We start from the raw sequence: 18,685 nt of genomic DNA, 5'->3' as shown, positions 1-18,685 counted from the left end.
ATTCAGCAGGAAACTAAACGATAAAGAAATCTCTTAGAAATTAAGGAAAAAAGTAGAAAACAGAAAAGAAAGAGGATCATTCAAAAAGCTAATTTTTAAAAAGATTTTATTTATTCATGAGAGGCGCAGAGAGAGAGGCAGAGACATTGGCAGAGTGAGAAGCAGGCTCCCTGTGGGGAGCCTGATGTGGGACTTGATCCCAGGACCCCAGGCTCACAACCTGACCCAAAGGCAGATGCTCAACCACTGAGCCACCCAGATGCCCTAATTTTTTTTTTTTTTTTTTGAGAGAGAGAAGGGAAGGGTAAAGGGAGAGGGAGAAAATCTCAAGCAGACTCCCCATTGAGTGCAGAACCCAAGCAGAGCTCGATCTTGTGACTCTGAGATCATGACTTGAGCCAAAATCAAGAGTCGGATGCTTAACTGACTGAGCCATTCAGGTGCCCCAAGAGGTTCAACTCTAAAAGGATTTCTAGAATAAGAGAACACAGAAAACAGGAGAAAACAAATAATTCTAAAAATCTTAATGCTCAAGGACATGAGTTTGTAGATTGAAAGGACTCAACGCCCAGCATAATGTATGAAAATACACCTAAATCAAGGACTATCACAAAATTTCTTCCATAAAAAAATAAACCAAACCAAACCAAACCACAACAAAAAACAGGCCAGGAATCTGAATGGCTTTGAGTTTCCCAAAAGCAATCTTCAGAGCTAAAGGTCAACGAGGAATGCTTCTAAAATTCTGAAAGACAATTATTTATGACCTGAAAGTCTACACTTTGCCAAACTGTCTACCATGTGTTTGTATAAACTGAGGATATTTTCAGATATAACAGGTATGACAAATATTTACTTCTTATGTGCCCTTTCAACAAAGGACGAAGACGTGGGAAACATGATACAGGCCATTCAGAACTGAAGTGCAGGGAACCCCCAGAACAGTGGTGAAAGAATATAAGAAGACAGCAGTGTCCAAACATAAAGGGCAACCAGTTCAGACAGGAACAGGTAAGAAGGCTCCAGGAAAGATGGAGTGAAGGAAATGAATCAGAAGAATATCTGAATGTATTATAAGGAGACCGAATCCACTGACAGAGTGCCAACAGATGAATTAGTGTGAGAAGTATACAGAAAACTAAGCTACTATGTGTATGTAGAGATAATCATTAATTCTAGGGAAAATTAAAAAGAGCCCCACATTGGGCTCCATGCTGGGCAAGGAGTCTGTTCGGGATTTCCTCTCTCTATGTGCATACCACACCCACCCCTGCCAACATGTTTTCTCTCTCAAAAAAAAAAAAAAAAAACGAAAAAACAAACAAAAAATATCATGTAGAAGGAATAATATTACATAGCTAAAGTGTGATTAGCATTTTGGTAGTCATAATAATGTAAACAGTAAATACTGGCCTACCCAAAATTTCAGTATAATTCTGTTAGAGTGGTGGGGATCGGGGGGCAGTCAGAGGCATGAATGCATAATTGGGGCACAGGCTTAAAAAAAAAAAAGAACTAAATTCTTATTTTCCCTTGTAGGAGGTTGACAGAAAAGACCTAAAACTGACAAGAAGTAGCAATATTATACTGTTATTTTGATACATGGATTAAATGTTCAAAAAAATCTGTTAAGAGTAAAAAATGGTGCTCTGAGGAGAGAGAAAAGGGATTCGGGCAGTAGGGGACTCATGTTCTTCATAACAAGTCTCATAGAACTATTTCAGCCTTTCAACTCTATGCATATACTGCCGTAGGCTAGTTTAAAGGCTAAAAAGTTTAACTACAAAATAAAAGTAAATACTTTTACCCCTCACCCCAAAAAACCCTTCATGGACTAGCAAGGCTCTCAGGAACATGAAGATTCTAAGGTTCCTTTCCAGAACCATTCTCATTCCAACTGCTCCTCCTCTTTGCAAAATCTTAATAGATAATGTAAGTTTGAGTTTTCCAAACAGAATAGGATTAATAGAGCTTTAAGGAAGTATCCTTCGTGGTGCCCAAACCTATGATATGAAAAAGTAGAGACTCAGCTCCTTAGACTAACACACATTCCAGGTATGTAGGTAGAGAGCCGCAATTCAAACACATCACTTGGTTTTGTGCTCTGTACTCAGATGGAAGGGAAAGCATAATCAAAGAGAATCTGTCTAAATTAAGGATTGTTTTGGACTCAGAGGCAGATGCTAACTTGAACCCCCAAATTATACCATATAAGGTCTGAGTTCCACAGCTTAGATTATTGTGGAAATTGAATGCACTGAGTCTGTGTTTGTACACAAACTTCTCTCCACGGGCTCCTGCATTATGATCTCTTTTCATTTAAATTTGTTGCCTAGCTGATCCAGGTGCAAAACTGAAGGAGTTCTGGACAGGATAGTACCACCGAGCTCGGAAGTGAGCCTCTTTCACACTTACATGATGTTGGCTTTCCTTCAGAGAGTCTTTAAAATGAACCAGAGGCTACACATTTTAGTAAAAAGTCATTCTGAAGCTGTATCATATGTAATGCTAGCAGATGGTGGAGCCCAAATGACAGTGTCTATAAACCTTTTAACTTCCAAATCAGCATAGTTTAGATTGCTGGAAGCCAGAACAGAAAGGGTTTTTAGTTTTTCCTTTAATCTATTTCCAAACCTATTTCTCTATTAACAAAATGTAAAAACTCCTCCCCTTCTGGTTTGTTGGGGGAAGGGAGCAGGAACAATAAACTTTGGAATTTAATGAGCAGAGCAATAAATGCCATAAAACCATGCTTTGCTTTTTTATCAGGTTTGTGAGCTTGGCTAGCACACAAGAGCCTGGGATTATCAGAGGGAGTTCAGCGGGTTGTGTGCCAACAGTGAGGGCCATGTGGTAGCCCTCCTGCCTGACCTGGCCTCACCTGGCCTGAGATGAACTCTCAGGGCTTGAGGGTGTAGCTCTATGGCCAAGGCTAGTCATGGCTGGGCAGGCACATGTTAAGCATAGGTGGATAACCAGCCCATATAAAACCCTCGGGACTACAGAGTTTTTTTGGCATAGTTTCAAGTTCATTCCCAATATACAGCATAAGCTGCCAACAGCGCTGGAGCCTCATAGCCATGCAGGAGATTGGGGAAAGATTGTGAGGCTGGTGTGAGATCTGAATGTGTCAGTATTCCTATGAAATATTATTTATTCTAAAATGCTACTCTGCTAAAAGCTGTCCCTTCTGGTGCTTGTATGAATTGTTCGCGAGGAAGAGTATTCTCAAGCTGACTCACAGAGGTTTGTATATCCTCAGAATCATGACATTTGAGATTAAGACTCCTATTTTCTCTCTCATGTGAAATATACCTCATTCAAACATCACTGACTAGGAATAATAATCTGAGGACTCAAAGCCCCACAAGTACACTTTCCTTAACTTTTGCTTTGGATTGTGTGACTTCTCTATGCTAGGCACAAAAGGATCTCTTCTCTTGCCATAATCTAAAATGATTCAGTAGGAGGATGCAATATTTGAAGTGAGAGTTCTGGTAAGGATTAAGATATGACTTCTCAAAGTGCCCTTCTGTGCTTCTCTGCCTTTTAAAGCAGTCATCTTTTCAGCTTGTCTGGCTGAATGGCCCAAGGTAAAGCCAAAGATCATGGCACTCATTGGTTCAATGGAAAATTAATGAAATTCTAAACAGAAGGGCTGAACCTGTCGCTGGCCTCTCAGCAACCAAGCACAGTTTACCTGGGTTACAGTGTAAACTGTAAGTATTCAAGGACATAAAACCCCAACTAGCTCATTAGACGTACCCTAAAATGTCTTTCTTCCCTATATCTATCTGCAAGGAAATTAAGAAAGAAGCAACATAAGGGCAGTCCATTTGTTTCTTCCCCACTGCACTAAACTCCCCTTGCCAGGTCCGCATTATGTGCTGGGGTGCGAACAGATTCTCTGTTCAGGCCCAGAATGTTTCAACCTCAGGAGTAGGGGGGAAGGGCAAGAGAAGGGGCACATCAGAATTTTGCTGGATGAGGAACACAGCTTCAAAACAAAGTGCTTTCACTATTTCTATTTGTTTGCAACTCATGAAAATATATTTTAAAAACTTAAATAACTTTATAGAAGAAAGACGAGAATTTTATGCTTATCAAAGAGGACATGGCATGGACTTTAAAAGGATCAAGAAATTCTGGTTTAAGCCATTGAGACTGGGGACTCTTAGGGACAGTGCTCAGCCTCCTGGCAAATATAGTAGTAAAATCTTAGCTTCCTTTCTCACTTCCTGCCTATTCATGTCTGTGCTGAAGTCTTTAGCTTTGAGGGAAGGGTTTATATTTCTAGTTTGTCTACATCAATTTTCTTTAATTAAACCCTAACCACAAAATAGCTTTATTAGTAGCCAGCCTTCACCAACATCTCAATTGCAATTAACATAGTTTAAACATTCCTTTTCTAATGGTGCTTAAAGCAAACTATATTTTTGCAAAACCCAATTGATGCCAAATATGTACATGCACAAACAGCGGGAATGACCTTTCTTTCTCATTCCTTATTCCATCCATTCATCCATGCAACAAAACACTGAAAAGTCTGCTGTGTGGCAGACACACAGGACACACACCAACTAATACTTGATGGTCACACTCACCTGTGTGAGAATAGATGTACCACAAGGCCCCTGTGAGGAGTGCTCCAATCACAAATGCTGCAAACGCAATGCCCATCACAGTGAGGGTGTCCAGACCATGGAAAACTGCTATAAGGAAGGGAAGCCAATACATATTTTCAGTGAGTCTGCACCAGATGTTGCAATTCTGTATTTCTTACACAAACACTGTCAGGAAGGTGGGCATTGACTAAGAAAATGAGGACAAAATGAGAGTTCCAAACAACTGCAATGTATTTGAAACTTGCACACTTTTTTTTTTCTCAAAAGAAAAAACGAAATGATCAGATTTCCAAGATATCTTCAGTTTGAAGATTATTTGGAAAATGAAGTAAGCACCCATTACCAAAATGTGGTGCACTGTTTCTTACTCATCAAACACTTCCAACAACGAGACAAGAAAACACAGAAAACACAGTTCAAATACTCTACAAAAACATTTTCATGGACATTTACAAGTGTGAGAGGTAACAGGAAAAAAGGGGTGACAAGGAAGAAACATAAGGAAAGGATCAACTATTCCTATAGATTCTAACATCTCACTGGTCCCCTCAGATCAAACCCTCCATCTTAACAATTATATATTGTGTCATTTTAAACAACCTGCTTTTTAACACTTTTCCAATCGTGATCTTTCTATGAGGGGGACGGAAATACTTCTCGATGTGAAATGATGTCAGTTTTATGGTCAGCAAAACATATAAATAGAACCAATTGTTCCTCCACTTGGCAAAGATGTTTATATTTGAAATTAATTCCAGGCAACAGAAATAGAACATTTCCTTTCATTTAAGAGAACTACCTTCTGTGAATCACTTATAAGAAGTTAAAACCAGTTTCCAAGAGACAGGGGTTTTCAGGAGAATCAAATTTCTGAGCTGTCTATTTTTTAAATATAAATTTAAGGTATAGAATCTCCCCAGTATTTCAATTCCATTTCTCCATTCCTCTTGAGTCAGAAGTGACTCCAGCTGATTTCTATATAAATTAAATCTCTTTGCCTTTCATCTCACTTCAGTGTAAAAGATCTAGTTGTATAGACAAATGTGACCTCCCCAACTCCCGCCCCAGGCAGCCCCAGAACTTGTAAGGGCTCAGGAGAGAATGCCACGCTAGTGAAGATGCTGGAATTTTGGAATTTCCAAGTCCTGGTGGCTACTTTTCTAGACATATCCCTCTGATGTGTTAACTTCTGGAAATGGGGATAGAACCACTTCACTTGCTGAAGGTAGGAAGTGAACAAAAAAAAGTCTGTAAAAGGTCTGGGGATCCTGAGGGAAGTATGAACTGGGAAGAACTCCAAAAGTTAAGTTGAACCAAACCATCAATTCAACTTAAGTTAGCCTGTAGATATTAAAAGATGATTTGCCTTTCTATGCTTACAGATGCAAAATTGGGGCATGACTGAAAGTTTCTAGTTAAAACTCCCCTGAAATTCTAAAAATGGAGATGTCATTTATGAAAATCAGGCTGGGAAAGTATGAGAGAAATATGTCCCTACGTCTTCCTTTGTGGGCTCATGGATACTCTTCTATGATATTGTTGAAATAAGACACTTCATTAGAAAAGTTTAGTGCTTTGCGTAAAGGAACTCGCCAGGCTGTTCTGTGTATGTGATGAGGTCAGCCATGGAGACTAACACAGAGTTCTCAGGGAAGGAAAAAAGCACAGGTTCTCCCCCACAAGGCCACATCATCTAGAAGAGCTCTGGGTGTAAAGCCAGAAAGCCCAGGTTCTAGTCCTGCCTGAATGCCAATTATTACTGTGGGCAAGGCACCTAAGTATTTTCTGGTCAGAATTCTCTTCCATACAAAGTGATAAAATTGGCTCAAACCTCAATGCATTATTTTGTAGTAGTTGGTCTCTTTCTTTTTTTCTTACAACCTCCCCCTCCTCCCCTTTTCTCATAGACCCCTCCCTCCCCCCCACCCCTTTGGACAAGAGATGGTCTTGAAGACACAGCAACTAGTTCTCTTAGCACTGCTTCTCTGAGCAGGGAGCTACTGTTGATGATGTAAAGCAAACCACTTCCATAGCTATAAGGTTGTTTGTTTGTTTGTTTGTTTGTTTGTTTCTTTCTTTCTTTCCATCTATCTATCTATCATCTATTTATCTGAGAGAGAGAGCACACACATGAGAGTAAACAAGCAGGCGGGAGAAGAAGCAGCAGACTCCCCGCTGAGCAAAGAGCCTGATTTGGGGCTTGATCCCAGGACCCTGCGATCATGACCTGAGCTGAAGGCAGCCTCTCAACCGACTGAGCCAGCCAGGCACCCCTAAATTCATGCTTTTAGATCACAACTGATATAAGTGTGCAAATAACGAACTCTCTCTAAAGCTAGGTTAAGTTACTGCCTTCCCATGAAGGCCACACATGCCAGTGGGTCAGCAAATTCATCCTTAAAAGTGGCAGCCAGGAAAAAAAGAGAGGATGAAGGAAGGACAGAGGAAAGGAGAAAGTACCAGATTATGGAAAAAAAAAAGGGGGGGGGGGAAGACAGGGAATGAGAGCATAAGTCTTCTTATCAAAACTCAAAGTTTGCCAAATGCTCCATAACCAACTCATTCTTATAAAAAGCCCAGGAGGCTTCCTTTCGAAATAGATGCATAAAGACTTACGTGGAGAAATTGGATTCGGTTCCTTAAAGCTTGGACCTGTTTCTGAAAAAAAAAAAAAAAAAATCATGGTGCATTCCACAGAGAAACCAAGTTTTAAGCAAAAGTTCATCACAATCTCAGTTGAGACTGACACCATCCTATTTGTTAAAACTCTGTGAAAGCTTTGTCAGTTACTCTCTTTAGATGTCAAAACTGTAACATGGGTTTTTCAGAAATTTTAAGCATTGTACTTCGTTAACAATCAATTGTAATAGGCTCTCTAATTTGAAGAAAACTTGAAGGCAAATTAAGGAATGTGAGTCTGACAGTGTGTGTGTGTGCGCGCATACCTTTATATTTATTTATAAGGGGGTTCAATACCTTTAAATACTGTATTTCTCCAGTGTATTCATGTTTTTCCACTTTCAAAAAAATTCTTTTAATGTACACAAGTTTTGTGGGGCACCTGGGTGGGTCAGTGGCTTAAGCATCTGACTCCTGGTTTTGGCTCAGGTCATGATCTCAGGGTTGGGAGACTGAGCTCCATGCTCAGCTTAGCATGGAGTCTGCTTGGATTCTCTCTCCCTCTCCTTCCTGCATTCACTCTCACTCTCACTCTCTCTCTCAAATAAATAAGTAAAATCTTTTTTAAAAAGTACACAAGTTTTGTAAAAGTGTCTTTATTCTTCTTTCCTTAATGCTATTATCCTACAGTTCAGCTTAAAAAATATATTTTATTTATTTGAGAGAGTGAGAGCGAGCACTTGAGCATGTGCACAGGGGAAGGTGCAGAGGGACAAGCCGACTCTGTGCTGAGCAGAGCCTGACAGGGAGATCTCAGGACCCTGAGATCATGACCTGAGCTGAAACCAAGAGTTGGATGCAACTGAGCCACCCAGGCGCCCCTCAGCTCCTTTCATCACATATCCGCATTATCATAGAGCCTTCCTAATTGGTTTCCTTGTCTCTGCCCCTGCCCCAAATATTTCCTCCACCATATTTTCCCCCAGCATGAATTTTCCAGAGCCCAAAGCTGATGATGTTATCGTCCTGATTAAATTGCTCCATGACTTCCTGCACTTACAGGAAAAAAAATCCAAACTCCAGCGTGGCACGCAAAGTTCTGCCTTCCTCCTCTTCCGACCTGTCGGGAGCCTCCTATCCTAAGAGTCCTTCACCCAAGCTGGGCTCCTCATAGTTATTTAAGCTACCCAAATTCTCCATGTTGGTCTAGGTCCTCACACTTTGCAATGCATCCCCTGAAACACCCTCCTTCCCCTGACCTGGTTTGTTTGGTATTTTCACTGGGAGGCCTTCTCTGACTCTCCCACTGGCCCAACCTCCCCCCCAGCAGGGTCGGTCTCTACCCACTTTGCTTATTCATCCCCTGGTTGTCGTACATGTACTCCATCACATCGTAATTCTCTAGATTCTTGTCTGCCCTGAGGGTGGGGTCTAGTTCTTACTCATCTGTATATCGCAGGGCTCAGCCTGGCATGGGACAGGCCTGCCAGAAATGTTCAGTGAAGGATGATTAGAATGGCGATGTACTTCTTGACAAGGGAGACAACAGAGGAAGCCTGGAATAAGGTTATATAAAAATGTTTGTATATTGTGACATTTCTGTAATGCTTTTGTGTTCAAGTCTCATTTGAGGTTCACACCAGCCCTGTGAGAGAGGCAGAAAAATTCTTATCACTATTTTACAAATGAGCATCCTGAGACTCTGCTATCATGTGACTTGCCTAAGGTCACAGCTGGAAAGCATCAGGGCAGGGGCTGAACCCAAATTCCAGATTCTGCTTAGTAGGCTACATGACTGGGGAGTGTCACTCTGTCCTTATAGCAGGGGAGCACTGATTATGAAGCTACTTGTGACTCACAGTGAGAACAGCACAGACCACAGGGTAGTGTATCATGGCCCTAAAACTCACTTTTGTATGGCCTGTGAGCTAAGGGTATATTTTATATTTCTAACTGACATTAAAAAAAAAGATTCATATTTTATGACATATGCAAAGTATGTGAAAGTCAAACCTATTCCATAAATAAAATTTTTTTGGAACATGACCATGCTCATCATTTATATACTGTTGATACCACTATGTTGCAAGAGCAGCATTGAGTCGTCAGGGCAGGGAACGTGTGAACAGCCCGAAACACTCATTCTCTGGCCCTTCATAGAAAAATTGTGCTGAGTCCTGGTATAGACTCTACCCCTGCTCTTTACAGTTGCAAGTGGCGAGTGTTTAGCACGTCTCTTTTCATCTCCATTTTCATTCAATAAAGGAGGAGAACACACACCTTGTGTTGGAATCCACATTGGAACAAAAGAAATTGTGAAAAAACTGAGTAAACAAGCAGCATTTAAGGTCACGTTTATAAAAATAAAGAAGGTACATAGGCCTGTAAATGCTCAGGATTAACCAGGTCAGCTGGGCTGCCTACACTGTGGGGTGTGCTGGTCCAGCTCTAGAGGAAGGAATGCCACCAGATGAGTCACAGCCACCACAACTTAATGGTGCTTCCCAGAGCTGTGCAAAGTGGTGGTACCAGGATGAGGATATGTTCACGTTGTACTTAAATAAAATTACTAAAATTAAAATAACTGTGTTTTTAAGAAAATCTATTTCAGTATGCAGAACATCACCAACTACAAAGTGAACACAAGAGACTGTGGAGTTTGGTCCCTTCAGCCTATTGGCAGCGATAAAATAATGATGGTGATGCCTTCCATTTACACACGTGTGTAGGATTCTACAACTGACAAAAAGCCTTTGCTTAGATTTTTTCCTTTTAAACTCCCAAGAACCCTATGAGGTGGGGGGTATCTAACCACAAAATTCTACTTCCAAGAAGCAGTGGTTTGATTCACTGAACTAAGTCCAAAGGCATTTAAAGGTCTCTATAGTGTTCATCATGTGAGAAACATACACGCTTCTGGGAAGAGTTCCATCCAATCAACCGCCCATGGCTGAACTTTGTCACTCAGAATCCCTAAGTGGTTTTAAATAATGACTCTCCCCTAAGGAGACCTCACATGTGAGAATGTGGGTTTTAGAGCAAGGCCTGTGTGATGGATGGCATTGTTTTAAAATTCTTAATGGACTTAGGCTATGATCTAATCCTTCTCCCCCACCCCAAATAGGGGCCTCCTCTCAGAGCTAAACAGAAACAGTTGTTGCTTATTTCCCCTGGGGGTGAAGCTCCTCCATAAACAATAACAAGTACAAGCTCCAGCACTGAGGTTATAGGATTTTATCCTTTTTTCTTCCAAAAATCCCCCCAATAACCCTTGTGTAGGACTAAAGGAGCCTGATCTCCACCGGAACCCTATAATTGAGCTGGCATGCTGAAAGGAAAGCAGGGGAACACAGCAATATTTACTTTTGGTTTAAGGGTAAAACTGTAAGAAAGGAGCCCTTGCTATTGCTGTGCAGAGAATGTTAACAATAAAGATTCATTTGCAGAAAGTACAAACTATAATCAACATTCTGAATTAAATCTTTTCATGTACTCTTGAGCAAATTTCGGTCTGCCTCTAGAACCAAATTTCCCTCCTCAGATGGTTAGGCATGGTTTTCATAAACAGGATATTTCTGGGGTTATGCATGAGTAACTGACCACAGCTTTTAGCCTCCAGCTTTCAATTCAGTTCTCCTAAACACGGTAGGATCGAGCAGGCCCACAGACAAACAAGGTGTCTACTTGGTCCCCAAACCTACTGGTGTTTGGCAAAGAGGGAAAGATAGGAAGATGAATAAGCTGGAGACTCAGGAGGCCTCTGTGCAGACCTCTTTTAACATATAATTTTTACTAATTTCACTGTAAACAAACCCCTTCTCTGGGTTCTTTCCATATTTATGACATTCATTGCAATTGTGTCATCACTTATCTGTATCCTTCCACTTGATCAGTGATTCTTACCTGGTGATTTTTGCCCCCCTGTACCCCACCAGGACATCTGGAAATGTCTGGAGATGTATTGGGTTGTCACAATGGGCAGTGGAGGGGTTTCCTATGGGCATCTAGTGGGTAGAGGCCAAGAATGCTATTCAAAATCCTACAATGCCCAGGACAGCCCTCTATAACAAGAGTTATCCAGCTCAATACATCAATAGAGTCAAGGTTGTGAAGCTTTGCATGACACTGTGAAGGCCTTAAAGACAGGATGATGTGTTTACTATATGCCTGGCACATGGCAGGTACTGATAAACAGTTTTTGGAATAACCACAATTGTCATACATATCTTATTACTGCATTCATCTCCCTAAAACCAACCTTCATGAGGCTTTCAGGGTAGTCTTAAATGATCTGATCACAGGTTCCTTATCCAAGGGTTTTTGTTTTTGTTAAGATTTTATTTTTTTCTAAGTAATCTTCACACCCAATGTGGGGTTCAAACTCACAACCCTGAGATCAAGAGTTGCATGCTCCACCAACTGAGCTAGCCAGGTGCCCCAATCTTCTGGTGGTTCTTAACTTTTAATGCATACCAGAATATTTATGGATGAGATGAAATGTCTGGATTTCCTTCAAAACAATCCAGGGACAGAGAGTGATAAAACAAGTTTGGCCATAAACTGGTAGCTGCTGAAACCAGAAGGAGGATTCATGGGAGTTCATTCTACTGTTTTATTTTTGTGTATATTTATTTTGCATATATTTGTGTATGTGTGTGTATTCCAAAGTAACAACTCCTGATGGTAAAGACTGGATAAAGTCTTTATCTAGTCTCCCTTGGATAAAGACTGAATGTCTTAATCTGTCCCTTAAACATTTCTACCATCTTTTCACTCAGCTTCCCCTCATCTCTACCTCAGCCTGAGGACAAAACCTGGCTGGGTGCATTAGAGTATTTTTGTTCTGGAAAAATCAAATGTGTTCCAGAAAGGTAACGCCTCTCTTGGATTAACTTCCATTTGACGTTCACAACTTTCCCTTTCATACCCCTTCTATCCCTACTCCCCCAAAAACCTAGTTTGGCTGAGAGGTTAAGAGGAAGGAAAGGAAATTAACATTTACTGAGTGCCCAAGATATGCCAGGTGCTGTCCTGAGCACACTTATTTTTAAAAAGTTATGTAGTGGAAATTCAGTATTTTGAACATTTAACTTGCTAAGAATTACATATTGTACATAAATCATGGCAAATTTGGGGATGATGTTTATTGTTCTTTCTCACTCATTTTTTATATGTGCTCTAAATTTCAGAAAAATGATTACTCTTCCCTTTCACCGTTTGCAAAAATTATCACTGACGTGGTATAGCCATTTTTATTGTGTAAGCCCCAGTGTTCTCAAATGCCACAAAAATGGGTCATGGCATCCAAAGCAAACAGCACTAACATGCTTATACTTCAAACTATTTCAGAAAATATGGTAGGATGGCATTACCTCAACTATTTTAATTGTTTTGCCATCAACCATAATGTGCATAAACTATTCATGTTTTCTGGGCTTTTTTTGTGAGTTATGATTCAAAGTCACAGAACTTCTAAATTTTAATACTCTCTTAAACAACTTGCATGTTTTCTAACATCTTACCATTTGGGGAACAGACTTTTTTCCTAAAATTCTTCATCTTCTTTTCAGTTCACAATCAGTAGAGTATTTGGGTGTCAACTTGAATACCAATATGATATGTATGGCATGAATAGGAGAAAGAGGTGGGAAGAGGGTGTGAACAGACCGATGCCTACATTGCTTGTAGTTTACTAAAAACTAGAATCAATCTCCGCCTACAAAAAGGTGAAGGGTTTAGAAAGGCAGAGACTATGGAATCGAAGAGCCTGGATTTGAATCCCAGATCCATCATTTGTTTATATGTCATGTGATCTTGGTCAAGTTATTTAATCTTGCTCTGTACTTGCCCCACAGAGGGACTATGAAGATTAAATATGATTATCCACATGAAGCATTTAGCACAGAGCCTTGTACTGAGTAAATGCTCAGTAAATGTTAGATAATCATTTTGTCATCTCCATAACTATCCTCACCACCAGCACCATCATCTACTATTGCAAATTTTGGCAATAAAAGAGTGTTTTTTTTTTTTTTTTTAAGAGTGTTAACCCAATGCCAGTTCCCAAGGGACTGAGATGGTGGATATGTGCTGCAGATGCTCAGGCAAGTTCCATTAAAAATGGCGCTTGGGTGATTCAGTCAGTTGGGCGCCTGCCTTTGGCTCAGGTCATGATCCCAGGGTCCTGGGAGCTCCCTGCTCAAGTGGGAGTCTTCTTCCTATTCCCTGGCTTGTGATTACATGCGCGCACACACACACACACACACACACACACACACACACACTCTCTCTCTCTCTCTCTTTCTCTCACTCTTGCTCACTCTCTTTCAAATAAATAAATAAAATCTTTATTAAGAAAAAATGATGGCCCAGAGGAGGGACCCAGAATTATTTAGTCTTGACAACCTATTCTCTGTCCACAGAAGGAAGAAACACAACCTGAAATGTGCCCACACCATTGGCATTGGGAGCTACAGAGCAGCTCTCTGCTTGGCTGTAAAGCTGATAACCAGAGACATTATCTGCTGTTGCCCCAGAAAACCGAAGTGTTGAGAAATAAGATGGATCAAATGACCATGGAGTCTTGGAACTTTGACACAGCCTTCAAAGAGTACCTGTGTGATTAAAAGGGCAATGAAACATCCCACTGGTTGGACAATTTTTACCCCAAAATTCATCCCAGTAAGAGATACTTCTGGAGATACTATAATATCTGTGGCTTACAATAGTAACACACAAAGCTGTCAGGAAGAATGTTCAGGACACTGTTATTATTCAAATAAATGACCTTGTTATTATTCAAATAAACTAATGCTATTAGGCAAATGGTCACATTCCCATTTCAACTATTCTAATTCATTGAGAGGCAGAGGGAAAGCATCATGGAGAAATGATTTCAGAGTCAAAAGAAAATAAACACAAAAGCTGGGAGGAGTCAGGGCTGAAAACTGCCCGAAAACTTACCTCATTCAGTGCAGTTAAAAAGCACATTTGCACACAGCCCCTGGGAAGCTGGCCTATAGTCCAACCTGCACTTGTTTAACAAACCTAAACAATGAACTTTCTTCACCACACACTTCTCCACTAAAGTCCACTCTCTATTAGCAAATCTCGTGAAACTGCTTTGATATTTGGTAAAACTTTCCTCTTGAACTTTTATGTAAAAGAACACTGAACTTTCAGGATAATTATACTAAGTTTAAACAAAAGTAATTACCTAATTTACAAGAGGAATTACTTAGAAAAATACCACCAAACTTAAAAGAATCATGAATGAATTACTGGAAGTTATACTACTGCAATATTAATGCCCAATTATCGTTGGGTATAGAAAAAAGCGAGCTGCTGCCATCAATTACCCGCAAAACTACATCTCTGGAAATAGGTAAGAGTAACAGATGGAGCATGAGGTAGTGGTTGTTATTGTTAAACCACTTTCACAGTACAAAATGCAGCCAGCTGTTGCCGGATTGTGATATACTTTGCAACCTCATTAATTTACTTATTTCTTTCTCCTGGATCCAATAAACAGGGGAACTCTTTAGGCAATCCATTTAATTTTTTTTCGTTTTTATTTTTTATTTTTTTTCAAAGATTAATTAATTAATTAATTTATTTATTTATGATACACACATAGAGAGAGAGAGAGATTGGCAGAGACACAGGAGGAGGGAGAAGCAGGCTCCATGCTGGGAGCCTGATGTGGGACTCGATCCCGGGACTCCAGGATCGTGCCCTGGGCCAAAGGCAGGCGCTAAACCACTGAGCCACCCAGGGATCCCCTTTTTTTTTTTCGTTTTTAAAGTAGGCTCTATAGTCAGCATGGAGCCCAGTGGAGAGCTTGAACTCATGACCCTAAGATCAAGACCTGAACTTGATCGAGATCGAGAGTCAGATGCTTAACCAACTGAGCCAGCCACCCACCACTGGGCAATCCATTTAAAGAAAGACCTTGAAAAAAATAAAAATAAAAAAATAAAGAAAGACCTTGGCTGGTACACTGTTTCAGATGGTTGAAACCCAATCAATCAAAGTAAAACAGCAACAACAAAAAGTGTTACTGAGAAACTAATGAACATCTAATGCGTACATTTCACACCACCTTCAGGATGGCTGGGAAATGAATTAAAAACTATTTTGCTTCTTCAAACAGGACAGCTGAGTGTTAACAGCTGGAAGAGTCTCTAGAAGCCATCTGGTCTAAACCCTTCCTTTTCCCGATAAAGAAAATGAAAGTCAAGGACAGAAGGCGAGATCTCCAAGTCCCAGTTAGCAAGGGAAGTTAAAAGTTGTGCCCCAGGCTCCTGACTCTAAATCAGCACCCTCCCCACTATACTCTCTTGCCTTTGCAACGTGAGCCTGCTCCCACGAAAAGGTCAGATGCCACCACCATGTAGGTCAGTAAGAATGGCACTGCGATTTTCACAAAGGTCACTCCACCAAAGAAGAAAGTGGACAGCGTCCACATGCTTCTTACTCTATTAGGTACCATGTGCCTATGCTATTAGCCTCCGATGCCTTGCCTTGCCGAATCCAACAATGCTTTTAGATCAGAAACGCCATCCCGGGGCTGCCCCCAAGCCTAGATCTGGTATAGGCTCTACCCAGCAGGTCTCCCAGCAAATGCTCATCAACTGGAGACAGGATGCTTGGTGGCTTTTTATCAAGGCTCCAGTGCTGTGCTCCTCCTCTGCCCCCTGGGGTGGTGGAAGTAGGCCTGGAGACCTAGCCCTGAAATATCTAACCCCAGAGCCTAGGAATCCACTTTTACTCTCCCAGATTTCTCTTAGTCCAGCACCCTTAGACAATGTCTCTAGGTAGTCATAGGATGCTTCTAGACAGTGACAAATGTAGCTGCCCAGAGAGTCCAAATGTGCATTTGGCTCCACTTCTTCAGATGTTACCAGCCACCTGATGTGTTCTTGCTCATCCATGCACTCAGCAGTCCCCATTGGATGCTCTCCATGGTCCACAGAGCCCCAGGTCCATTGCTAACACCCTCCTGGAGCTCAGTTCTGCTTCTCTATTGGTTTGGCTGACTGTGCCAACACAAGGTCTGGCTTTGCCCTGCCTGACCACCTGAGGCCACACCTCCTAGGACGCATCCCTCCTCTTCTCTGAAAGAAAGTACAGACTGCCCAATGCTCCTGTGCATGTAGGAAGAAGAGCATTTGGCTTCAAGTAACAATTGTGACCGTGTACAATTCTAAGACCTGAACTACAAATATGCATTTGGACAGTAGTTTTCAACCTTTCTTCTGCTCTGACATAGGATGGATGGTATTCACACGCATCACCCTCCCCAATGGCGTCTGTGATCTTGGTACAGCCCTGGGAGACTGCTCGTCCTCAGTACAAACACTGCTAATAGATCGTGAAAGATGGGCTGTGGCCTGTTCAATCCCGGCACATGAGGAAGAACTCGGAGCCTTTCCTGCATACTAGAGGAGTATATCTGAACAGCAACAGAGAGTGACATTGGGATAGGGACAATTTTGAAGCTGATCTAACATTTAAGAGGAAATTATTGGCAAGCATATCACTAATAACCCAGCCACATGGGAGAGCAGACCCCAATTTTTTTTTAAAGGCTCATTTAGCAAAAACCCTTTTCTAAGGTTACTAACTGGTCCTTAAGGTATCTTTTTAAAAAATATTTAATTAATTTATTTACTTGAGAGAGGGAGAGAGCACACGATTGGAGGAGGGACAGAGAGAGAGGGAGAAGCAGATTCCCTTGCTGAGTGAGGAGCCCAATGAGGGGCTCAATCCCACAACCCTGAGATCATGACTTGAGTTGAAATCAGATGCTTACCCGACTGAGCTCCTCAGGTGCCCTGGCCCTTAACGTATCTTTTGAATACAACTGTACTTTTGATTTACAGTATTGGAGCTGCTGCTTCTTTTTATTAGTTTTACTACTGGAGCTTCTTAAAATGAACAGCCCTCAGGCCCCTGTTCTCTGACCGAGCCTCCAAAAACACACCTTTACCTTCTGCTTCCTGGTGGATCACAGCAAGGGGCTTGGTGAACGTCTTCTTATTCTGCATCATGGCCCAGATCATTGAGGCATCCAGTGAGGTGCAGGCTTCATCTGGAGGCACACACTGCAGAGGGGCAGAGCAAAACAGGGTCAGGGGTCACTCTGAAGAGCCTGCACCAGCTCAGCCTGCTTAGTTGTCCTGTGCCTCTTATCAGACAGCCCACAGCTGTTTACCACAGAAAAACAGGAGATCTGGGTGTTTTCTAAAGAACCATAAATAATCTGGGAGATAGAGTGGCATACCCAGGATATTCTCAGCTGTACTTGAAGATTCAAATATCACTAGGTGGCTTATAAACACTGCCTTTCTTCCCCATATTCCCACAAAACAACTAGAGGTTTTAGTGTTATTTAGTCTGAAAAGTAAAGAAACTATATGATGAGTGTTGGCCCTTCACCAAGCTGGCTTCACATAAATAGTTCCTGTTTGTGATTTGTGATTGTGGGAAACTTTGTGTGCTGCATTATGAAAGCGACAGATTTTACATTTGTTGTCCAAAAAGATAATCATGTTGTCGAGTTTGTTTGGTTTTTTAAATCCTGATATACATTCATTCAGGATGAAGCTTTCCAGGGTTGTCTGCTATAGTGTTCCAAACTGGAGCCCCAGGGGGGTTGTACTCAGGTGTGTACAAGCTGCCTCCAGTTATTTTAAGGCCCCAAACTTACAATTAGCATGCCCAAGCCTCGTATACCTGTTTTTTAATAGTGTCATCATGCTCCAGTACCTTTTTCTTTAAAATAACTTAAGTTCCTTATCTATGCTCATCAATAGGTGAAACTCCAATGTAAATGACATCTACTTGATTTTGTTTGTAAGAAATATATCAATCCTTTAAAAGGTCTATAGCAAGCCATTCCCCAAAGCTAATAAGTTTCCAATCACAAAAAAGCAGTCTTTTGGCCTTATTGTCATGGCTGCTCTAAGCAACATATCAGAAGAAAACAACTACTTCTTCTCCCTCAAAACCCAGAGAAAGGCCTTTACAACAGCCTTCTTGTACAGGGAAACAAAAGATTGTCTGTGGAAAGGCCTCCTTATTGAAAAGATGTGCATTTTAGAAAAAGCCTTCTTACTTTGCTATTAGTTCTTCATAAGTAAGAGTCAACAATTCTACACCCAACTTACAGCTTAACTCTGGCCTTAGTTTCATCAGCTAAGAGCAGGGCTGGACTCCATGATCTTTCAAAACTCCTAAAAAGATTCTTTGGCTCTGCCTCCCATCATAGAAAGCACTGAGAAGTCACTAGAACTGTGGAAATATTAACTATAAGCAGTAAACACGAAGACAACCATTGTCTTCTGTGGTTGTCAACAGCTCATCTGAAGCCACTGCTCCATAAACTGTGGACTGTTGTCAAATCTACTGTCTCATTTGCTCCTCTACTCCTGAGGGAA

General features: G+C 41.2%; 1 protein-coding gene across 5 annotated transcripts in view; it reads right to left on the bottom strand.

Annotated features, from left to right (window-relative positions):
- TGFBR3 (transforming growth factor beta receptor 3) overlaps positions 1-18,685 on the bottom strand; it is a 194,775-nt gene that overhangs the window by 10,773 nt on the left and 165,317 nt on the right. For 2 of the 5 annotated variants that reach the window (XM_038541389.1, XM_038541390.1), the window contains exons 14-16: positions 17,230-17,350; positions 7,242-7,283; positions 4,605-4,712 (exon numbers count right to left, since the gene is read on the bottom strand). In XM_038541389.1, the coding sequence (XP_038397317.1) occupies positions 4,605-4,712; positions 7,242-7,283; positions 17,230-17,350 (271 nt within the window). The remainder of the gene's footprint in view (positions 1-4,604; positions 4,713-7,241; positions 7,284-17,229; positions 17,351-18,685) is intronic. The other 3 variants (XM_038541391.1, XM_038541393.1, XM_038541392.1) reach the window with 3 other exon arrangements.

Source organism: Canis lupus, chromosome 6 (genome assembly GCF_011100685.1).
Source record: "Canis lupus familiaris isolate Mischka breed German Shepherd chromosome 6, alternate assembly UU_Cfam_GSD_1.0, whole genome shotgun sequence".
Lineage (NCBI taxonomy): Eukaryota > Metazoa > Chordata > Mammalia > Carnivora > Canidae > Canis > Canis lupus.
Note: the sequence above shows the minus strand (reverse complement) of the source record. Positions and strands in the feature narration are given on the sequence as shown.